Source organism: Neovison vison, chromosome 13, assembly GCF_020171115.1.
Source record: "Neovison vison isolate M4711 chromosome 13, ASM_NN_V1, whole genome shotgun sequence".
In the NCBI taxonomy this organism is placed as follows: domain Eukaryota; kingdom Metazoa; phylum Chordata; class Mammalia; order Carnivora; family Mustelidae; genus Neogale; species Neogale vison.
Window position 1 is genome coordinate 105,324,095 of NC_058103.1, and position 24,124 is coordinate 105,348,218.

Here is a 24,124-nt window from a genome sequence, read left to right on the forward strand (position 1 = left end):
CCAGCCCGTACACGATTCTAGGAAATTCGCTGATGGATGTGATTCTTAACATAAGCCACATAATTCTAATTTTCTACCATTCTCGTATCACAAAGGCAGAAGAAATCAATTGAAAAAACCCGAAGTAAAGATTAGAAAACAAAAGCAGCAGCCTGGTTAAGTCCTTTGATAATGAAACCGCGAGAAGCGCATACAAAGTTAGATTTTTACCTGCTGGATTTGCTTAACGTGGGCACACTCCAGGACTTCAATTTCGGAGCTTTAGTCACTGATGTCCCACCGATATTCACCAAAGTATAGGCTCCCGGCCACCCAGCAGAACTTCCAGTCCCAGGTACTCGGTGAAAACTTAAGAAGGGAAAGCAGGGAGCACAGCGGGACGGTGGGCCGTGGGCCATGCTCCAGCTCCAGCCCCAGCTCCGCCCATCGCCAGCTGGGACCCTTAAGTCACCTGAGACAGGTGTTTCTTGTCTGGGAAAAGGGATCTGGATCCTACTCACCGGTTGCCCAATACTGGGAAGCCTGCAAGGAAAAAAAAATTCTCCAATTTCGTGGTAGGAGAAGAGACAGCAAATTATTGGTATATGGGGATGGCGGGGGTTGGGGTTGGGGGGGTGGTGCAGGGAGCACCAGGCAAGAGGCTAACTGGCAATTGCCGGTGAAGCTTTGGGGAGAGGAAAGGAACCTAAAAGGGGTTGATCAGTGTGCCTCACCACATGAAGTGAGGGAGGGAGCTGAGCGGCATCTGGCAGGAAACCAGTCCAGGTGCAGGGAATAATAGCTCATGCAAAGGCTCCAAGCAGGAGCATGGTGAGTGAGTTAGGGGAGGCCAGGAGATCAGTATGGCTGGAGCAGGGTTAGTGAGGAGGAAAGGGGAGCAGGAAATATCAGAGAACTAGGCATGTGGGTGGCTGCCAGGGGAAGGCCAGAGGAGCTGAAATTTCTCCAGGCAGAATCTGGGAGCGGGGGGGGGGGGGGCAAGCAGCAGCCCAACCCACCCCAATCCCTCCAGGGCCTGTTGGAGGCTTAAACTGTGGCCCTGGACCCCTTTGTTGGGCCAGTGCTAGGCCCAGAAGCAGGTGGGTGTTGGCACTGAGGCCTGGCCTGGCATAATCCCTTCTCACCCCTGTGTGGGGAGAGCCAGCCCCCTCAGGCCGCCAGCTGCAGTGGAATGGGAGGACACCCACTTTCTCTGGGTGATTTTCCAGTTTACCCACCATAGTTCTGGACTCAGGAAAGAGGCCTTGCAGGAATTTTATTTTTGCCCCTACTAGTACTGCAAACAATGTTGAAAGCAAGCTTAGGCTTCCAGGGGGATAAATATTTATTTAAAACAGCACCACTTAAACCCCAGGGCTTTGCTTTCATTATTTCCGATAAGTCTGAATTCCCAGCAGATCCTGTTTGCCCTGAGTTGATGGTATAGTCTGGGGGCTAACAGAACCCTAGTTTCTGACTCTCCTCTGACTGAGAGCCAGTCAGTCCTCTCCAAACCTCAGCTTTTAAATCCATGTATTGGGATTGCTGGAGAATCTTGCTTACAGGGTTCTTTTAAGGATTAACAATGTCGTGTTTGTAAAGCCTTAGTCATTGCAAGTTCTGCTCAAATAGGGTAACCTGAGACCCCTTTCCCTTTCCCCATGGAAGCTCTTTTTATAAATGAGGGCTAACTTCCCTGGCGAAGGCTCTGGCTTCCAGTAACCCCCCACATACGGAGGCTCTAGCTATCACAGACCCAAAGCGGCGCTGATAGCCCGCCCAGCACTGTTTCTAGAGCTTGAATCCAGCCCCGCTTCCTCCGGGGTGCTTTGGGTCCCTGAGCCAAGGGCCATCCAAGGTACACCCAGAAGGCGGGCCCTGATGAGACCCAGGGCTCTCCACTCCCACCTTCTGACAGGTGCTGTTCACATCACTGGGCACCAAACAGAGTCCTGGACAGAACACAGAGCCCGGCTTCATCAGAGACGGTGCTCAAAGTCTTCTCTCAGATCCAAGGAGATCAAGGGGTGTCCCGTGCTTCATGAATCCATTGACTCATTCATCTGGGGTTGAAGGGAGTGTTGAGTGCCCTGCAGCTTTGCCATCCATCACTTCTGATGGGTTATGACCTCTCACATCCTTAGTTTATCACTAAAACAGGACCTCTCTGTAACACTCTGGTGAGATGATGTATAAATGTGCAGTGACTGGAAGGCTGGGGTAAGGAAAAGGGGTCCACACATCCATGGGGGCCTAGAAAAGCCAAGTGCCTGGCTGAACCCACAAGGCCTAAGTACTGGGAAGAAGCAAGCTGGGTCCGTATGGGGGTGATCCAGGTACACTCAATGGAGGACTGACCCCAGCTCCCACAGGGTCTAACTGTGGGTGGGGTGTTCCTTTCCGCAGGGACAATGCAGCAAAGGCAGAGTCAGAAAGCCTGAGGCCTGGGGAAGCCAGGGCAGATGGGAGCCTGTGTTCCAAAGCCACTGGCGAATGGCTTGGACGTTACTCTGTCCTCGCAGCCTCTATTCAGTCTGTGAACTTTCCCAGCTCCCGAAAGGAATGCTCCTTTCACTCTCTGTCTGGCCAAGGAGAGGAAGGGCTGGGAGCGGGTATGGAACCTCAGCACCAGGGCGGGACGGTGCTCCCAGGTGGAAGGCGGACGGCAGGCACCACACCGCGCTGGGGAGCCTGCACAGGAAGCTCTGTACCACAAGCTCCTAGGTCAGGGGCTCTGGGTCACTCCTTGGGAGGCAGAGCCTGCTGGGGGGACACGGTGCCATAAGGCTTGTCTTACAGGGACACACTGGCCCGTTTCTGCTCAGGCTGAATATTTGGAGGGGCACTAAGCTCCCTTGGGACTACTGTTGTCGGCAGGCGTGCGGACAGGAAGCCAGGGCTCCTAGCTCTAGCCTGTACACGCCCCTGATCCAGCACTTGCCCTCTCCTGACCTCAGATTCATGGTCTGAAAGAGGAGAGGTCACCCGACACCTTGGCTCTAGGGTTCCTCTAGCTCTAGGATTCCATGCCTAACACTCGCTTTTTGCTAAAACTAAATGCACCAGATATGGGTTTCATCTGACTGGCAGTGCTGGGCAAAGGCCACAAAACAGAGAGGCCCAGAAGAAAGCTGTCCCTTTTTTTTTTTAAGGTGTGTGTGGGGGGTCCAAGTTTTCTGGGAGTTCTTTGAGGGTCATAAACATTCCAAGTATTTAACTGAATGATCCAGCAAACAAAAAAACTGCCCAAACCTCCACAGAGGGGCTGAAAATGAACCAGGGAAAATAAACACCTGTGCCAGGCCCGTCGTTTGAGTGGGCTGCCAGGGGGCGCCTGCGTGGCTCAGTGGGTTAAGCCTCTGCCTTCAGCTGAGTGGGCTGCCAGGCTGACCCCGGCCCTGAAGCACACGGGAAGCAGCAGCCTGTGGTGGGAATTGGCTGTAGACCAAGACGCATGGCTCAAACGCCTTGCCCTCTTCCTGTTCCCGCTCCCAGCAGCCAGCACCTTCACAGCTGCTTTCACGATGGCCCTTTCTTCCAGAACCACACACTCACTCTGACACGCCTGACAAGAGGCACACTGGCCAGGGCCCTCAAGTCCCGGGTTCAAGTACCAAGAGTGTGACCTCTCCCCAACCCCCAAACAACTCTGCACCATCCACCATTCAAGGCTACGAAAGCCACGCACTGGTTCTATTAATTCGCACATTCACTCACTCCTTCTCGTGGTTGCCCATTTGTACATGCTGAATGCCTACCTGCAACGGTGGTCCCTGCTGCACCCCTGTGCCCTCCTGCAGAGACATGCTACTGTCAACCGCCCTCCTCCTGAAGCCCACCACTGGCTCGTCACACCAGCACTGGAATCCCACTCCTCTGGTTAGCCTCCTTGTGGCCCAGTGGGGCTGCACCCCATACTAGGTAACCTGGGGCCACTCAGGACAGGCTCTCACTATCCGGTTACACTGTAAACCCAGCTGCAGAGGAGGAGGAAGGGGTCACTGAGGGGATGGGGCACGGGGCTGATGCAAGGGCCCTGGGGTGAGGGAACGAAGTAGGGCAGCCAGGATGACAGAATAAACGAAAGGAGGGGCCTCCCACTCCCAGCTCCCACTTGAGCTGCTCTGTCATCTCGAGACAAGCACAGCTCACTCTCCATGAGTGCTTCTGATGGGCCAAATGCCGTCAGTGAGACTAGCTCGAAAGCTCATTCCTTCTCAGTCAGAAGCTCCACTGGAGTTAAGAAAAGCAGCCCACGCTCTGGTTCCTGAATTGGCTTTATTTCTCTGCATAAGGAACCCTGCACAGGCAATTCAAATTAAAACAAAATAAATATATGAATATTCATGTAAAACTGTCCTTTCTAATGAACAATTATACACAATGTACAATTTCATGTTCACTGGGTGGGTTTACAAAATGTACCATTCCCAACTAAAAATGCACCAAAATGGTTCCATGCAAACTTATCAAAAGTGACCAAAAATATGGAGGGAAAAACCTGACTGAGAGCACTTCGTCTTTTTTTTTTTTTGTACAATCACAGAAAAATAAAAACATCTAATTTCTTTGTTACATTTAGAGAAACTAAATGTGGCCACTGTTTATAATGTCGGTTTATGTTCCTAAACATCTATGTAGTTACCATAAAAGTGTGTCCACATGAAACTGGAAGTGAGCATTGCTGAGCAGTGGGGGGCGGTGGCCCCCGCGGTCAGTAGTCGGTGTCTGAGCCCTCGGCATTGTCCACATTCCGCGAGAGCATGTAGTTGTCCATGTCGATGGAGCGGCAGTTGTTGATGGCGTAGCGCAGGCGCTCGGCCATGACCAGCTGGCTCGAGTAGGGGGGCAGCCGCAGCTGGAAGAAGCAGGTCTGTGAGGTAGGCAGACTGTCGTAAGGCTGTGGAGAGAGAGCCAGAGCTGTGACAGCAGCATCGGGGGTCCCGGGGTTGGGGGGGGACCCGTAAGTTACCACTGTCCCCAAATCAGGAGGAGCACTTCTCCCAGCCTTCCAGATGGGCTCCACGGACCCAAGTGCAGGGCAGCCTTGAGGGGAAGGAGACACTGGTGGAAGGAACGTGGGCTCTGGTGTCCCCAGCCATGGAGGCTTCTGGTGACCATGCTTCATTCCTCTCCTCACCACCCCCATGGCCCCATCTGCAAAGTGCGAGCAAGCTCTGGTGGGAGAACAGGCTTTGCACAGGGCCTGCCACGGGACCGCCAATGGAGCTCGCTCCCTTTCACCAGGAGGGTGCACACCCGGAGCTGCTGCATGGAGCCCTCAACTGCCAGCAAAACGGAAAGAACACCTGGAAGGGCACCCCTGCATGCCTCCACCCTTCCCCTGTCCCTCCTAGCGGGCCTTCTGCATCCTTCGCCTACCCTGGCTGCCACACACAGCTCACACAAGGAAGGAGCAGTGAATCCAATCCTAGTCTGTCCATTAAATGCACAGTCATGCAGTCATTTAAAATGATAATCATGATGACTCGCAGCAGAACAGAAAAGCGTGGGTGCCTGGGTGGCTCAGGGCATTAAGCTTCTGTCTTCAACTCAGGTCATGATCTCAGGGTCCTGGGATCGAGCCCCGCATCGGGCTCTCTGCTCAGTAGGAAGCCTGCTTCCCTCCCCACCCCTGCCTGCTTCTCTGCCTACTTGTGACCTCTGTCTGTCAAATAAATAAACTAAATCTTAAAAAGAAAAAAAAAAAAAAAAAGGAACAGAAAAGTGCTCGGGACAGACTGAGCTAAATACAGCACACAAACTCAGGTATGCCACAGAGGTGGGGGGCAGCTACCGCAGCCGAGGGCATATGCTCTCTGGTCTTCCCTGAAAACTCCACGAACTCCCACACTCTGTAGTGACAGAAAGGATAGTACATTTTTATATTTGAAGATAGGTTTTAAAAAGGGACTTGCCCTTTTTTTTCTTGCTCAACTCCTTGAACCAGCCCTCCCCTTCCTCCTTGGAGCTCTATACCTGGTGAGCGCATTCCAGAGAGGTGGGAGATGGAGGGCCTGGAGGGCCTAGAAGCCTCCCTGGGTCGGAGCCAGTGAGGACACAAAAAGCTCAAATGTAGGAAAACCACAACCAGCAAAGACACTGAAGGGCAATGTGAACAGGTGCCTCTGATTTGGAAGGTGGAGCAACGGTCTAAAAGTCACAAGGGAGGGACCCACTGTGGTCAGTTTTCTGCGGCTGAAAAACCTCAGGCAGGGGATTAGTGGTGGATTAACTCCTGGGATGGCAGGGGTAGCCTGGGACAGACAGAAGGCAAGGATTTTTTCCAGAGCTGAATAGAAGCAAACCCATTGCCTCCACCCACCTCTCTCTGAAGCAACAAAACAGATTTACAACTGATAGTTTCTGGCAAGTCATGTAGAAAATTTATGGAAAGGCTCTTTTCATAGCCCTTCCTGTGCGCGGCCTCTCCAGCCAGTCTAGCCCAGGAGTGGAGCCCAGGCGGGCAGCTTCAGGAGGCAGCGGGGGAGGGATGGCTCTGGCTGCAGCAACCTCCAGGAATAGCTACTGGAAAAACACCAGAAAGGCAGACACTGAAACTGGCAGGAAGGGTCCTTGTGTGAAGAGGCCCTACTTTCCTTACTGTTTCCAGAATAAACACGATGGGCCCTGCTCAGAGGCCTGTCCAGCTCTTGGGCGGTTGGGGAAGGAAAGAGATAGAACACAAACACTTCTAACTTAATGCTGAGTTCAAGGGATGTACCACGTGTCCTGGAAGTGGATGGAAGGAGATCTAAGCCTGCCCTCGGAAATGGTCAGGGGCAGCAGGAAAGCATCCATGAGGGCTTCCTGGAGGAGATGACATTGCTGTTGGGCCTCAAGGATGAGTATACACTTGCCAGGCACAGATGGGAAGGAGTGTGAAGGAGAACTTACTAAAGCAGAGGGAAGAGCCTACACAAAGGCAAAGAAGTTTAGAAACAGCGTGGTGTGTTAGGAAAAAAAGGTAAGCAGTCTGTTCTGGCCAGGATATGGTACGTGTTAAGAGGTGCTATAGGAAAGCTGCGGCAGAGGCCAGATCGTGGAGATATTTAAGGCCACTGAAGCAGTTGGCATTTATTCTGGAATCAATGCAGGGGGGCCCCCTCCTGGTCTGAAAGGAGAGTGACATGGTCAGATGGGTGCATGAGAAAGAGGACTCTGGCAGCAGTGTGCATTTCAGGTTCTAAGCTCTTTTATTCCTCAGCCATCTGTCAACATGGCAGCTGGGCTGGGGCTCTGCAGCTGGAGCTTTTCATCAGGCTGCAAAGAAGCCGCCCCGCCTGCACAAGCAGCCACGGGGCACACGCACCATGTTCACGGTTAGGGTCTTCGTGGAAGCACACCAGACCACATCTGAGTGCACAAGTCACACGAAAAGGCACAGGAAGTAAGAGGCAGAGGCAGAGGCAGCAGGACAAGCCCTCTGGTAAGCTGAGCTTTCACGCAGGAAGCTGCTGGAGGATTTCCTCAAAGGTTGCTGGTGGTAGGGCTTTTTTTCACTCAAGTTACGTTATGTTTCTGAACAAGTTTTTCTGCTTGATTTTCTTTCGATCAGGAAACCTCAAACACTAAGCCTGAACTGGCAGGCCTACCGGAGGGTCACTGTGCGGTTTTTCTAGCTGGCGAGCGGCGCGGAAGCAGTGGGAGACAGGACGGGGAGGGATGGCAGCGCAGCTTACTTACCCGATCGACCTTCATGATCTGAAACCTCTGAGAGATGTCCGCAGTGTTGGCCGGGAGGCGAGACCTTCCGGACACGAATCTCATGAAGAGCACGCGCTCCTCGTTGGAGAAGTCCTCCAGCGTGCGCCAGAACCACTGCACCAGCTGGTGCTGCTCGTCCACCTCCCGGTAGCGCACCACCTTCTTCAGGACCTCCACGGAGATCTCGGGCATCCCACATACCATCTGCTCCAGCTGCTTGGCTGTGAGGAGCGACAGCAGTGGCACCGGAACGATCCAGGACATCCCTTCTCGGACGGCCGCCACCTGCTCCCAGGAGAGCTGTGCATCAGACACGCGTCTGCAGACGGGGCACCTCCCACCTGCTCCTCCACCCCCCCAAACCCTCGACCTGTCCCCCGGAACCCAAAGCGCACATGGCCCGCGCACATGGCCCACTCCCCGGGCCGCCAACCCTCTGTCCGAGCTCCTCCCTGCCTGTGGGACTTCTACACTCCTTCCGGTCCCAAGTCAAGTCAGTTGAGGAGCTTGCCTTCTGCCCCCACAAAACTCAGCCCGCCGCCCTAAGCGCCCCCAACCCCGGTGCCAACCGCACTCACTCCTACCCCTCAGCACGCATGGCTGTGCAGTTACACTGGGCCCTGGGGGCTACTCTGTCTCTCGTTAGGGTAAGACGCTCCTAGAGGATGTGTCTACCTTCTACTGTTTCTTGCAATCAGATTTTTCTTTGGAAGAGTTATATCCTTCTGGTAAAACTTATTTGTGCTCATTGTAAAAAAAAAAAAAAAAAGAAGTTAGAAAAGTACAAAGAAGAAAGTTAAACTAGCAAGGCCTTCTGGAAGAAGGCAGTAGGAAGGACAGAACATTTCATCAGGAGACTTGGGGGTCTGAATCCCAGCTCCGTCTCTTTTACTTTAATTTTCTCATCTGAGAAATGAGGCAAACAACTGCTGCTCACACGACTATGATGAGAATTCTTGATGCATGTCTGTGTGCCCTACTGCTTCTGTTCTCTCCCAGCACGGTGCGGAGAGCAGGTCAGCTGCAGAGTGCTGAGGGGGGCTGGAGGGGCTACCCACAACAGTGTGTTTCAAAAACACCCCAAGGTTGCACAGCAACGCACACCCTACACGCAGACTCATTCACTGCTGTCAAGATTTGTTCATAAATACTTCCTCACTCTTGGCCAACTCAGAACCACCAGTGATAATTAGCAAAAGGAAAAAAACCCGAGGACCCAAGCAGGAGCCACACTTTGGGGAAGGCCCTGGGGCTGTGACTGGTACAAAGACGTCCCACCCGGGGCTAGGGAACAGGACTGGCAGCGAGGACCGTCTGGATGGGTATTAAAAGAAGACCCCAGCCAAAGTTTGCCCAAACACAAGCTGTCGTGCCTGGCAGAATTACAAACCAAAAGCTGTCTGGAAAAAAATGAGGCTGAGGTATGGGGCTGGCTGCTTGGCGGGGAACAAATGGGGACAGCTATGGGAAGAACACTGGGTTCTAAGAGAAGAGGAAGACGTGAAAGAGGAAAAAGGCCTCCTTGCTGAGAAAGGAACAAAGCTATGGCTGAGCAGAGCATGACTGGCAGAGAGTGGAGGGGCAATCTGACCCTCAGAAGAGCCTAGACCCCACAGTTAAACCTGGTTTGGGACCCTGGCTTCGCCTTGGGCACATGACTTCACTTCTCTGCCTCAGTACGTTCACCTGTGAAATGTGACAGTAATCCTTCTCTCACAGAGTAACTACAGGAAACACTGCACACGAGGCAGCCTGGACCCACACCTGGCACGCAGAAGGTATTCAATGTATTTTTAGCCAGTTACTCACTGGGGATTAAAATTCTGAACAACTGGAGCCAAAACCTAAGCCCCGGCTGTGTGAACAGCACTGCCCACAAGACCTGCCCTCACTAAGGGATAACAGTTTTCTGAGTGGACTTGGTCCAAAGCCAGAGTCAAAGAAGGAACCAGAAGGAAAAGGCACAGAACATACACACTTCAACAGCCTTTGAGCCTCAGTCTAGCTCTCAAGAAGACCCTAGCACATTCTGCAAATAAAGTACTATAAAGTGGCTTTTAAGGACTGTATAACCAAAAACCCATTTTTGGACAAAATGTTCATTTCTTTGGTCACTCACCACATTCTCATCATTTATTATTAAATGCTTACTACAATGTCAGCACATAATAAGAATACTTAGGAGATACACACACACACACACACACACACACTGTATTTATGTAATATATGTAGCATACATGTATGTAACATATATAATATAATGCATTCTTCACTCAAAGTCACTTACAAGCTAATTGAAGAAACAAGATCCGAACTCTGTGGCCTGGTTCTTAGACCACAACATAGAAGTATTATGGTATCTTGAGAAATTTCTAAGTAACAAAAAAAGATTTCTACCGGCTATGGACCTGGAGGAAAGCTGGTCTGTGGAGGAGAGGCATTTTCAGCTGGGGCCTGAAGGGACTGCAGCAGGAGTTGGGGAAGAGGCACTCACATGGGATCGCAAGACCAGTGTGAGGGGTTTATTCACATGGGCCCTGACTGACCCAAGGAGAGTGGGAGACCCTGGGTTGGGGACAGTAAGAGATGAAGACAAACAAAATGAAGGATGAGTGAGAAGGCAGGTGTAAAGGCCTGGGTGAGAGCTTGGCCTCAATCTAACCAGTGACCAATTTGGAGCTGTCCTAAGGCTTTGAGTAAGGAGACAGGAAACCCAGAGGTAAGGCCTGAAAAGTCTCTGAACAGGGGCTGAAAGGCAGATACAAATTAATTGACACGGTAGTTCATAGACCCAAACTCAGCAGTAACCAGTAAGCTCTTGTTTGAAGACAACTGTAAACATTCACATGCACGTCCCAACGTTTCAGCTCACCTGTCGGTCCATCTCATGAAGTCGATATTCAATGGCCCTCTCCACATACTCCTTCCTGTTGGAAAATGTCAGTGGGATACTATTTCCACCAGGAATTATGGGAACCATCTTGCCATCAGCACTCTGGCCAACAAAAGAATCAAGAGGAATCATCTAAGAAGAGGAAAAAAAAATATTTTTACTAAAAAAATACCGTACATTACACACAAATATAGTGAAACAGTAACAACATTAAGACTTCTAGGGATAGGGTGGAGCAGCCGGTTAAGCATCTGACTCTTGGTTTTAGCTCTGGTCTTGATCTCAGGGCCACAGGATCAAGCCCAGCATGAGGCTCCACCCTGAGTGCCAAGTCTGCATGGGATTCTCTCTCTCCCTCTCCTAGCCCTGCCGCTGGTGTTTGCTCTCCATCTCCCCGTCTAGCTCTCATATAAATAAATAAATCTTTAAAAAAAAAGAATTTTAAGGATTAAAAATGAGGAATCGAGGTAGCTGATCATGCCACTTGGTCAGAAGGGAATATGCTGACCCATCTGACTATAGGTAACCATTTCTTTGTCCTCAAACCAGGTTCGATGAACTCTGGTCGCCCCAGGCCTCCCTCGCCAACTGGGTTCCCTTGCTTGTCCATTCTAGCAGGCAGAGAGTAGACCAAAGAGGAAGGAGCGGAAGCTGGGTGCTGGTGCCAAATCTACCCATGAGCGGCTTTTGAACCTTTGCGGGTGAGCTGCTAGGGCAGCAATGGGACATGCCGTCAGTCAAACAGCAAGGGGAAGACCAGATCTGAGTTTCCCACGGCAAAATTCTGGTCAATACCAGCAGAACACGGACTGGCCAAGATTTACCTCATGGAAACTGTCCTCGGTAATCCCACTGTCTTCAATGTGAAGAATGCTGTTGAGGGTCTGCACGTAGAGCAGATCCACCTCCTCCAGGTCTTCCAGGGTGAGTGGGACACAGCACAGCTGCTTCCACACCAGAGGGGCCAAGTGGAGGTCCAGAGGCTTCTTTGTGCGAATGGCAACCCCCATTAAAATGCCCAAGAACTTAAACTGCATTAAGTGTTCATCAAGGCAGGCGGAGGGGTTAAAAAGAAACCTGCAAAATTAAAGGAAATTCTTCAAATAAAACTGACCTCATTTCTATTGGAAATAAGTTATCAGACAGCTACAGCATTAATCCAGACCTGTGCTGTTCAATGCGATAGTCATTTGCCATATGTGGCTACTCAAATTAATTAAATAAAATTTAATGGAGTTCTCCAGCAACTCTAACCACATTCTGAGTGCCCAACAGCCATATGTACCCGGTAGCTACTCTTTTGGACAGCACAGGAACCATATTTTTAATTATTTTCAGAAGAGCTGTGAAAGAGCAACTGAATGGTCCTTTTGTCCCTGAGTTACCTGCTTCAGGATGTCCTATCTCCTAAAATCATTTCATTTTATCATTTACAAGTCCATGAAGCAGGATCCAAAATTTAAGGCTTAGGAAATTTAGGCATAACACAGAACCGCTAATACTAAGTGCTGTGACTTGACAGCATATCAGATCTTCCTGATGAGTTCTGATACAGAAAATTCTTTGTGGGGAGGCCACGAAGGCCTTCAGAAACAGAAAATAAGTCAGGTTTCCTTATCAAGTCTGGATTTCCCCTACCTCTCAATACTATCATTGAGTTGGTTCCATAGTAGAGTCATGATAGAAGCGCTTCAGTTTCCTTATCTGTGAAAAGGGAGTAATAATAATTCCCACTCCTTTGGGTTCTATTGAGGATTCGATGGGATAATACGTAAAAGCATTTCGAGCAGGGCCTGGCCCCCAGTAAGCACTCAATAAGTGAGCTATCATTATTATTGTAGATAGTCAAAAAGCACTTGATGACTGCCTTACCTATCCCGATTGTAGCCCACTTCTGCAGTGGCATTGGGAGAGGGTATAAGAAGGTCAACAATACCAGTTTCAAGTTCCTATAAAAGAAAGAACAGTTTTTTGAGAAATGACAATCAAATGCATCAAGAGAACAACCAATTACATTAAAGATCGTACTGAAAAGAGACTATTTTGAGGAATTTATAATGTTATGTGACAACCAGCCAACCAGCTGTCTCTATAATTTTTGTGGTTTTAACTTAAAATGAAATTACAAACATTCCCCCCATGGAGAAAATATCCTGTAGTTTGCAGAACTAAGATAAGAAAGTCAATCCAGGGCAGGAGCTGGGGTATCTCTGAGCAGGATACAGTGATATTCAATAGAAAATAGACCCAGCGAATATTAGCTAAAAAGTTGTTTTAGTCACAGAATTTATCAGAAAAATTCTGCTACTAGGCAAAGAGGGAAGGTCAGAGTTGACCTGGAAGCAAACTTGCCACTTCAGATATCAAAATAAGAGCTCGTCCAAACTCTTAGTATTTGTTTTTCTAATTCCACTAGAGCCTGACAGTTCTACTTCATTCTAAAAGCACCAGAATTAATCAGTGCACACGGGTGGTCCTGGATTTGTGCATTACATAAATGTAAATATGTGTCATTACTGTTTCTTCTGCCTGCATTAGAGCAGGACTGTGAGTCACTGGTAGAGTCAGGCACTGACATTTACTCAGTAAGGTATCTTCACACAGATGCCACAAACCCTTGCAGTAATTCACTTATACATCGTTAACAGCATGATTTTTACGTAAGGCTCACAAATGCACCCTTGCGACATTCATAAGAACGTGTGAGACAGTAGGCACTGGAAATGGTAGGACAGCCACCATCTGAACAAATGACTCAGCAAGGGGATACCGCGTGAATATACCTGGCACATCTCTGTGATCGTGTCATCAAACACTCCCCCAGCGTCATCAGCCCCTTCTCCAACCAGCTTCACCTTCCACGCTCGTGAGGGCAGACGGAGGTCTGATGCATTCAGTTTAACAACTTGTCTTGCTATTTGGACAAAGATGGGCTTACACTTCCGCCCTCTTCAAAAAGAAAGGGAAAGCAGAATGAAACACAACTCTAACTTCTCCCCAAACTACCACTTCCCCCCAAACTTCCCATCAGGGGGTGAACACACTAGTTTAATAATAGCTGAGCAGTGGGCTAGGCCCACTGTGGCCACACTGGGCACTAGGTAAGCACCGTTACTCTCTTAGTTTACAACCCAGGAAGCGGGAGCTCACAGATGAGTCAGGAATGACATTCATCTAAAAAAGTGCTGGCTAGCTAGTGGAACATACACACATATGCTAACCTGGTTGATATCCTCTTTACAGTAATTTGAGGTCCATAGTTTTTGCCTTGAACCATGGTTTTTCCTATGGAGCGCACCATCGGGAGGGTATAGACTCTTGGGGCTAACAGAGGCCGAAGCTGTCCCTGTACGATGCCCCATGTGCCAGCATTGTAATGAGATGTGCTGCTCTGTAACAGAGAGAGAGCTTATCACAGATGGTACAATTCAAGGCTTCCTAGAAAGAACACTTTTCACTTTCAGAACACAATTTTTTGGTTTAAAAGTATAAACCTGGACAGCAGTAACTATTGATAACTTTTAAAAAATATGTTTTTCTGATAAAATATACGATGATTATTTTCTAAAACCTGGAACATGCAGAAAAGGACACACACATGTGTACACACTGAATCCCCGCAGCCTCCACGGTCACTCTCATCGGACTCCCTCCAGCTCTCTTCTACGTGCGCAGAGAGACACTCCTCCAGTTATTGACAACACACTGTTTATGTAATATTCTGCTGCTTTTCTCACTTAACTTTTTATCACCAACATTTCTCCTGCTAATTTACAAACAGCTTTTTTAACCTTCTGTTCAGTGCTGCACAGTATTCTGCTGCCTGGCTGATTACCTGTTTCTAACAATGATCTGTCAGATCTCTCACATGCCCCGTGATGGGTTAACCAAGGATTTCTAACAGTTTTACAACCAAAACGCATTTTGGCAGGCATGCTGACACATTACACAAGCAAACACAGCCAGCTTGCTTTCTTCCTAAATTGCTAGACTGTTCTATAAAGACAGTCAAATCAGCCGCATTTACTTTCTCCCCCAGTGGTACCCAGAAAGCTCAACTGTGAGGCGATCAGGAAGTCTCTGCAATGTGTCAGACTCATTTACAGAGTCACCCTGACAGTGGGGTGACACACTTGTGTGTGCCTAGATATAGAAATCACATATTGGACTTTACAGAAAATACATGCTTTGCCATTCGTATTTCCTTGAGCTCCAGACAGACCAATACATAGAAGGAAGACTCCTCTGTGTCCAGCAGCACCATTACCAGTATCTGGTCTATCCCTAAACCAGCAGTAAAATGGAAACGGAACTGGTGCCTTTTCTACCTCTCTTGGGAGCTGAGAGCAAAAAGCATTAGCCATGGGAGAATACCCCAGGGACCTGGTAAGCATGGGTAGTGCTCCCAACTCAATATGTTACCTGGTTGTTAGGGCTGAGGTTCAGGAGCCTCCAAGAAGAGTACATGAGGTCAGAGAAGTGGTAGAGCAGCCGGAGCCGGGCCCTCGCGGTGTGGATGCTCACCTCCCGGAGCGCCCCATACTGGGGGGGCACTGTGTCAGGCAGGCCCAGCTGCAGAGGTACAGACACACCTGCCCAGAAAGCAAGCAATTGCTTATAAAGGAGAATGTACTGCTTTCATTTTCAGTATTTTGAAAAATTTCAGAGAGGTTGAGATAAGTATACAATGAACATTCATTCTACCACCTAAATTCTAGAATTAATATTTGCCTGTATTTGCTTCATCACGTGTTTATCAATTCTTCTCTCCATCAACTCATCTTTATGCTTTAATGCACATGTGTTATTTTTTAAGATATCTTGTTTTATTTATCATTATGGAAACTTTTTTCTCCTTTAGTTTCCCATTTAACTATGGGACTTAAACAGTTCCTTCACAAAAGAACAAAAACAGGGGCACCTAGGTGGCTGAACCCATTAAGCATCTGCCTTCAGTTCAGGTCATGATCCTAGGGTTCTGGGATCAAGCCCCATAATGGGCTCCCTGCTCAATGGGAAGCCTGCTTCTCTCTCTGTCCCTCCCCGCCACTCATGTTGTCTCTCTCATGCTCTCTTTTTCAAATGAATAAATAAAATCTTAAAAAAACAAAAACAAAAACCCCAAATTCTTCCTTTTGTATTTGATAGCTGCCATCTTCATAAAACGTAAGATATGAGCCAGGACCAGGTAGGCAATTCTGGAAAATGGGAATGGGCAACTCAGTAGTCACCTCCCACACTTCCTAGGGATCTGACAGAAAGTGACCATGATGGAATGAAAGCTATGGGTGCATGATTCATGAAAGCTTTGTACTGTGAGAATAAGATCTCTGTAGAAGCATAGACTGTATTCATGGTTCCCCCCTTATTAAAAACATCTAGAGTAAACCAACACTTGCCTTATTTGAGTTTCATGTAAATAAAGATTTGCACAGCTCAATTCCATTTATTTTACTCCCAACTGATTTCATTAATACTGTCAACAAAAGCTAACATTTATTAAGTATTTCTATGTGCTGAGCACTATTTTAAGTGCATCACACCAATTTTTCATTTAATCCTATAGCTCTTTACAACAGGGGCTATTATTCCCCATTTTACAGATAAGGAAATGGAGTCTTAAGATCACATAGCTTGAAAGTAAAGCAGCAAGGATTCAACCTAGGCAACTTGGCTCCAGAGTCTGGACCTTTAACCACCACACTGCAGAGCCTCTCTCCTGAAGTGGGAGTGAGATCTCTGTGAGATGAAGAGGACTCTGAGTATCAAAATTGACCATGGGTGAGCAGCACTGCTCATTCTGGACTCTACTAATCAGAAAACATCTCTTGCTTGTTTAGAATTTACTTGGTAGTCCTCATTTGCTCCCTAAGAGTATTTAAAAGAAAAAAATCTCTACAGTGAGTCTCCTCCAAGCACTTAAAAGCAGAAGTCAGCAAAAAGGGAAGAGAATGCTGAATTCCTAGGCACAAGGTTACTTCAAGGAAACTCTAGTTCCTGACATACCAGAAAATAGTATAAAGAAAGGGCTTAAGGGCCTGGCAGAGAAACAGCCCAAATGAAAAGAGATGGATAAGGAATGATAAATGCCCCACACTTGCGGGGAATGGAAGATGGATCCAATCTGGAGAGTACTCAGCAGAAGGTGAAACACATAAATACACATTTTATTTTCTTTATATCCTTTTTTTTTTTTTTTTAGAGATTTTATTTATTTTAGAGAGAGAGAGAGAGAGAGCACAAGCGAAGGAGAGAGGCAGAGGGAGAAGCAGACTCCCTGCTGAACAGGAAGCCAGATGTGGGGCTCAATTCAGGAACCCTGGGATCACTATCTGACCCAAAGGCAGACACTTTAATTGACTGAGCCACCCAGGCACCCCTTTATATCTTTCTGTAGTTCTGGGACTGGATAATAAACAAAAAGGTAGAAACTGCCTATCGGTCCTATTACATGCTGGAGTAAAATGGCAACATTTTCTTCGTCGTCGTCTTCTTCTTCTTCTTTTTTTTTTTTTTGCTGTGCCAACGCACAGACAACATCATGTTTCAAATGGTTAATTGCAGTGAAGAATCTGACAACTGATCTCAGACCTTTGAATCTTTATTCCTAATACCAGGCCTTAGAAAACTATGATTCACCACTTCTTCTGTGCATGAAAAAATACTTAGTTGCTGCTCTAAAATTATATATTTTTGCTTGCCAAAGTGATATGTTTTCTTCTTTTGGGGGTGCACAGAGGAAGTGCTTTGTGATGAAGTCTGCAGGAGAATCACCTGCTATGAAAGGATTTACAGTGCTCGGTGCACCAACAAGGCTTGGTTGTGGGGAGGCCTGGTGGTCTCAGCATGATGCCTGGATGCAGTGGGAAAGCAGCAAGCAGACAGCGCGGCTGGGGACCACTGAAAGAGAAGCTCTGAAAGAGAAGCTCTCACCCGGTGCTCTTGGAGGGACAGGCGGCGCTGTCCAGGCAGCACTGTGGCAGCGGCCAGCTGAGATCTGCCGAACGTTTTTCCCTTGCAAAACTGTTACTAGGGTTGGTTCTCGAACGTGGTTGGTGTGGCCTAAGCCAAGCTGGGAATACATTACAAAAACAAAGAGTCAATTAAAAAGAGGAAGCAAGGAAGTCAAGATGATGCAATCTGCCTTAGGTGGTAGGCAGATAGAAATAAATATCTATACCAAGCAACAGCATCAAAATGAAATTAATTTTGATTTTCTCAATGAGAATAGTCCTCACAGCTCAGACTATCTCCTAAAAACTTGGCTGCAACAAGGCCATTCCAAAGCTAGAGTTAAGTCTTAATGATGGAACACATCCTTGGATTCCAATTCTAGAGAGGAAATAATTCTTAGAAAGTTAAAAAAGTAACGGAATCATCTATAGAACTTTTATTTTAAAACACAGATTTTCTTCTAACATGGTCGGCCAGGGTAACAATAAGCAATTATAAAAGCATACAGAGAAGGAGATGTTCATCTCCAGATCTCAGTTCTTAGGGTACAAGTGGAATACCCAGTGTTTGAGCGGCTAAGCACCTCAACGTCATTAGGGAGGATCATGTCAAGTCCCTGCCAATGACCTCCCTAAGGCGTCTTCCGCAGCTACTATCTTCTCATTAAGACCATGCTCAACTACAAGGATGAGCAGCTTCCCCATCTGTTAAAACAATGATGAGGTGACCACACAGTCAAACTGAGGCTACCAGGAGTAACAATGGAGACCTTGAACTTGAGGGTCCCTGGCTCAATGGGCAGACAGACCCAGAGAGGATTTATGGAGGAAGGGGATGTGGCTCTGCATCTGGAGGGCTGAAACCCACTATAGCAACAGGCATCCCAGACATCTCCCACCCAAATCCCTCCCTCCTTCAGATATAGGGTAGGCTGAACACATCAAATTCTTAAATCTTCTCTCAACCTCTCAGAGGCTCAGTTTATTCTTTTGTAGAAAGATTTCCTGCACAAACACAAATATCCTATCTACAACATACTATGTACGGTACTATGTTCTATTATTAAATATAAAAGTATTGTTGTTTCATTCTTTCCATGTTGCAGATCAACTGATGCTGCAGGGCCTAATCTCACAGACTACAGTTAATTAATCTCACAGATTACAGTAAAAACGATGATGATAGTAGCAAATACCTCTAAAGTGCTGCTTACTATGTGCCGGCCCTTAATGAGTGCAGACACACACATATACTCAGTTAATTCCCTTAATCACTTTACTACACCATCAGATTTTTTTAAAGACCATGGTATAATTCTTACTTTTGCCACAATTGAGAGAGACATGAAAAACTGCGCTCACAAATCAATCTGTCCCATGGCAAAGTGATGTGTATGAGGCATTGTGGTAAATCCTAGGGTTATCCCTTTCACAAATGAGGGACGCTGTCAGAATTCTAGAATATGAGAGGACAAGCAAGATAAATATTTACCTGCCCTTCTGAATTGCTCCCCCAGGCATATACATCTCCAGTTGATGCCAAAGCAAGTGTGTGCTCAGCTCCAACCGCCACATCTTCGATAATCACTCCAGCCAGGACAGGGATCTGCTGTGGTCGATTGTGATTGCGAGCACGCCCTTCTGGCAAGCCTATCAAGCGATCTGAGAAAACAGTAAGAAGAAACTTATGGAGGGACACAATAGTCCTTCTGTTTTCTAATGAGTCATTTAACTCTTCTAGTGGAATGGCAATGACACATTTAATTCATGATGGTAAAAGCTGCCATTCTGGTAAGGTGTACTAGATCCTGAGTGAATGAAATCTGAAACAGTACCTTTGCAAAGTGTCACGGGCTCCTTATTCATAAAATAAATAAATCTAAAATTAGCAGCTTATTTCAAACCAAGAGACACTTGGTTTGAGTGTCTTGTGACAGCTTATTTCAAACCAGTATCCTCCTATTTGAGAGGATGGCACATAGTTAAGAAAGACTCTATGGTTCTTACATTCTAAGAAAAGACATCACTCAACTTCTCTTGTCCTCAAACTTCTAGCCAACTTCTCCCTTTACCTTTGTTGCCAAACTTCTAGAAATTACAGGCCAGCCCCACAGGGGCTCTTGCCCCATGGCCTCTAGAACTGTCTGGCATGGCCACCTTCTGCAGTCCACCCTCTCTCACCTACCTTCTCCTGTCTACTCTCACTACTGCGCTGACGCTATATTCTCAAAAGCCATGAGTAGCTCCTAACTGCCTATGGCAGGAGCCTCTTCTAAGGCTCTGACCCCGAGAACCCCACATAACCTTTTACTGACCTGACCTCAGTGCCTCCTATCCTGCAGAGACTCTGTACTACCCTGGCTCACTGGTGACCTCTCTCACCACTCCTTTCAAAGCCAATTCCCCTGAGTCCTCTTTCTGTGCTTACCGGCCTTCTACTCATACCCTCAGAGTTCTATGCACTTCTTTTTTATTCTACACTCTCTCCCTGAGTTTCTTAGGGCCTATTAACATGGTTTTAAATACTAACATTATGCAAATCTAAATCTCTATAACCAATCTCTTTGGAATTCCAGATCCAAATCCCCAATAACTTGCTAGACATCTCCACACATACATCTAGGATATATAGCTCCAATTCAATAGGACCAAAACGAAGTCCCTTACCTAGTTCCCCAAAACCAGCTCCCCGTTCTCAGTTAGTGACATCATTATTCTTCCAAGACTAGAAACTTAACTCATGACTTATTTCTTCCCCTTCCTCATACCTGCCTTACACACTTCTCAGTCACTACAACTTGCTAAGAAGTTCTACTTAAAAAGGTGAATATATTACCAGGGAATCACACTGTGGATGCTTGGGTTAGGAATGCACTCAAGATCTGAACCTGAATGCCTATGAATTCCCAAGATCCATACCTCCATTCCCTGGAAGGGCTGGGGAATTAGATAGGGTCCAGAGGAGCCCCGGTCATCAAGAAGTACTTATGGCAGCACAGTTGTAGGCAGCAGAAAGGAGGATGGGAAGGGCTTTGGCAGGGACTCTTCTAGCAAGAACAAGGGCTTGGGCAAGAAAGGCCATCAGTGGGGAGGCGAGTTTGTCCTTATGACAGAGTTCATGAAAAAAGAGAAAAGTAGCTAGTGAATGAAGGTCATAGTGGCCATTCATCACCCAGAACAACAACAAAAAACTATTTACAGCACTTTCTCTAAAACTGGAAGGCAAATGTTTATATAATACATGTATATACAAAATAAACAATGTAATGCCTAGAAAATGCCTTACCTTGACCAAAGGTATACACATGACCATCTTTGGTCAATGCAACAGAAAACTGAGTTCCACAAGCAACCTTTTTTATTCCAATTCCACAGAGGACATCAACTTTCTGCAAAATAAAAGTGTAAGGCACATACTTTAAAAAGGAAAATAAAAACACTTTTGAAGTTGCCTACTAGCATGTATAAACTCAAGGACTAACTTCTAATACAAATAATACTTGTCACCTAAGTGTTTCTACTCAAATCCACACTCCTAAATGTTATTTTCTCATATTGCTCTATGAATTACCTGAATTTGTGGTGGTGGGAGTGTTGGGGAGGGGCATTTGACTAAAATCCCCAGGACCTCATGTGAGTGGAATCATTGCTCTGTGCAACAGAGACCAGAGAGAATCCTGGAGCCTTTTAAACAATACTAGGAGACCATGTAAAGCCATGGGCTACTCCCAGTTAGACTTTTTTACTTTCAGAGGTGATAATAACTGCTTTGTATGTGCCCCAGAGATGGTTTCCTGGCTTTCCACATCCATAGCTAAATATTCACCAGTCTAGTTATCAAAATAGTACAGGTTATTTATGATAGGGTATCTGGAGTTGAATATACATTAAATATTTGTAAATCAAGCTGCTTATTAAGTGTGTTAGGAAAATCCATGGAAAGAACTGCAAAGACAGTCTTCTGCAGAGCCAAGAAGCCTTCTGTAATGTGAATATTAGTTTCTAACTTATTTATTATTTCCTATTTATTATTTTTTTTTAAAAGATTTTTATTTATTTATTGGACAGAGAGAGAGAGATCACAAGTAGGCAGAGAGGCAGGCAGAGAGAGAGGAGGAAGCAGGCTCCCCGCTGAGCAGAGAGCCCGATGTGGGGCTCGATCCCAGCACCCTGGGATCATGACCTGAGCCGAAGGCAGAGGCTTAACCCACTGAGCCACCCAGGCGCCCCTCCTATTTATTATTTTTTAAACAGAGGCACATATTTGTACAAATTAGGCGTAATAATCAGCTAAAATGGCAGATGCAAGCAGAAGGATATAAAAGATTGTTCAAGGTTCCCTCCCTCAGGCACCCTGGAGATATGTCTATAACTATTTCTTCTCTACACAGGAGATAGTCCTACACCGTTCAGTCTGTATATGGGGACAAAGGCTTATCCTTGCACAGTTTTTACATCCAGTTTAGCAATTAATGGCTTATTTAAAATCAAGATCTAGAATGCTGGGCATTTAAAAGTAAGCAACAGAAGCTTCTGAACTTCATTACCAATTACTAAAATGTTAAAGATAAATTATTCCCAACTAAAAAGAGGCACTGACATAGATGAATAATACCACACCGTCTGAAACCCTAGAATAAAGACGATACTGACCTGAGGGGAAGATTTTGCAGTGGAATTTCCTAAGCCGAGTTTTCCATAGTCCCCATCTCCAAAAGCCCACACCATGGAGCCATCCGCTGATACTGCCAAAGTGTGGTTTAAGCCACATGCTACCTAAAGAAAGAACAGGGTATTCAGTCAGGCAAAATCAGAGCACCTAAACCATATACCTGTTTCTGGGATTCTTTTTTCCCATTTCAGTGAAACACTTGGCTACATATATTTTCATTTTAATTTCAAGGGCCTTCTGCATATGTTAAAAAAATGCACCAATAAGAAAAACTTGCTAATGTCCACAAACAAGAAAATAACTTTTTTCTTTGACGTGAAATCCTTCAACTATCTGTAGCTAACTTAGAATCGGAGGGCGTAAAACAGGAAAAGGTATGCAATGAGTCAAAAAATACATCAGAGACAGCCTAAGGAGTGATACAGAATATGATAAAAACATCTCCTTATTAAGAGGTGATCTCAATGTATACAGGATAAGTACTACTTCAGAGCAGCAGTACCAATGATGCCGCAATTCAGACATCTACTACCAGACAGCAGTCACAAAAATCTGTATGGTTCAAAGGTTTTATATCAAGTTGTATTATGGAGGGGGTTATAAAATATTTGCATCCTGAATTAATGCTTTCATTTGTCAAATATAACTTGAAATAGGAATTTTCATATTGGAAAAAAAATCAAAAAAATGATCAAGTAGGCCAAACAAAATGTACATGAGCTTAAGCACAACTGATGATTTTAGTCTTATTTAAAGGACAGTGTCTTAGTATAATAGAGGAAAAAGAAACTATGGGCAGATAAAATATATTATTGATTTATTCCATGCCTGTCCAATCTGATATCCCTCCAGTGCAGTCACTCTCTCTGGAAGTTTTTTGTTAGAGGTGTTTCCAAGACCCAAACGACCGTAGTCACCATTGCCAAAAGTGAACAGTTTGCCGTCTGAAGTTACCACTGCTGAGTGCTTGAAGCCACAAGACATCTACAGACAGAACCAAGGAGAAGAAAAAAATTTAAGAAGAAGGTACACCAAGAAAGAACAAAATCAGTCATTTTTGGTCATTAATATGGTAATAAACTTCACTGACAACTCAGCATCTTCAAGACCAGTATGTTCTACCTGCCCAAGTGGGCTTCCTGCTTCCCCAAGCCTGACGTTCTCATCATCCTCAGGAAGACCAAGTTAACTAGCCTAGCTTAGAAGAACTGCTGCTATGCTTTAGCTGTGTACAGATGACCTAAACCACATGCGAGAGTAAATGGGGAAGTCCTCTGTGATCTCTCTGGTGCTATGCAATTTTATAATTATCATCCGAGATCACTAGTCAATTTTCCAGAATATGGACATGAACTCAACACTTGTAACAATAATGATAAATGTTAAGCTCTGCATTCAACCTATCACTGTATCAAGGACTACACAGCAGAAGCTAAAGCCCATTGTGTTTCTTCCAAGCACCTGAAGTTTGCTTGGGCCCAGCTTGGCCCAACCAGTTAGCTCAGGAAAAGGGAGTCTGTCTTATTACCAAAATCCATTCAAACTTCTAATAAATTCAAGGATAAACAGCCAAAAACAGTGGATCTCTTGTAATAACTCAAAATACATTTTTACTATTATTTCCCAGTAACTAAATTTGAGAACACTATTCAACAACTAGTATGTTTATCTTCAAAGGCAAACTGATCCACATCCTGTTTGACCTGCACCACTTCTTCTCCTTGTAAGGCCTCGATCTGCCTGGGGCGCCGCTGTCTGTCGCTGTTCCCGTGGCCGAGTTTGCCATAATCACCATCTCCCCAGCTAAAGACCTCTCCACTTTCAGTCAGGGCCATTGAGTGCCCATCAGAACCACAAGAAGTCACCAGCTGGGTCACCACAAATCCTGGAACAGAGCAGAAAACCAACAAGCGTCAC

The 24,124-nt window shown here is 46.4% G+C and overlaps 1 protein-coding gene across 6 annotated transcripts in view; it reads right to left on the reverse strand.

Moving 5' to 3' along the window:
• Positions 1 to 4,238: 4,238 nt before the first annotated feature.
• Positions 4,239 to 24,124, reverse strand: part of HERC1 (HECT and RLD domain containing E3 ubiquitin protein ligase family member 1) — a 144,221-nt gene continuing 124,335 nt past the window's right edge. For all 6 annotated transcript variants that reach the window (XM_044230730.1, XM_044230733.1, XM_044230732.1 and 3 more), the window contains exons 64-77: positions 23,911 to 24,092; positions 23,036 to 23,191; positions 22,189 to 22,311; positions 20,822 to 20,924; positions 19,028 to 19,197; positions 17,516 to 17,654; positions 15,005 to 15,174; positions 13,804 to 13,973; positions 13,366 to 13,531; positions 12,455 to 12,531; positions 11,407 to 11,659; positions 10,562 to 10,714; positions 7,666 to 7,971; positions 4,239 to 4,879 (exon numbers count right to left, since the gene is read on the reverse strand). In XM_044230730.1, the coding sequence (XP_044086665.1) occupies positions 4,694 to 4,879; positions 7,666 to 7,971; positions 10,562 to 10,714; positions 11,407 to 11,659; positions 12,455 to 12,531; positions 13,366 to 13,531; positions 13,804 to 13,973; positions 15,005 to 15,174; positions 17,516 to 17,654; positions 19,028 to 19,197; positions 20,822 to 20,924; positions 22,189 to 22,311; positions 23,036 to 23,191; positions 23,911 to 24,092 (2,354 nt within the window). In that variant the 3' untranslated portion in view covers positions 4,239 to 4,693. The remainder of the gene's footprint in view (positions 4,880 to 7,665; positions 7,972 to 10,561; positions 10,715 to 11,406; positions 11,660 to 12,454; positions 12,532 to 13,365; positions 13,532 to 13,803; positions 13,974 to 15,004; positions 15,175 to 17,515; positions 17,655 to 19,027; positions 19,198 to 20,821; positions 20,925 to 22,188; positions 22,312 to 23,035; positions 23,192 to 23,910; positions 24,093 to 24,124) is intronic.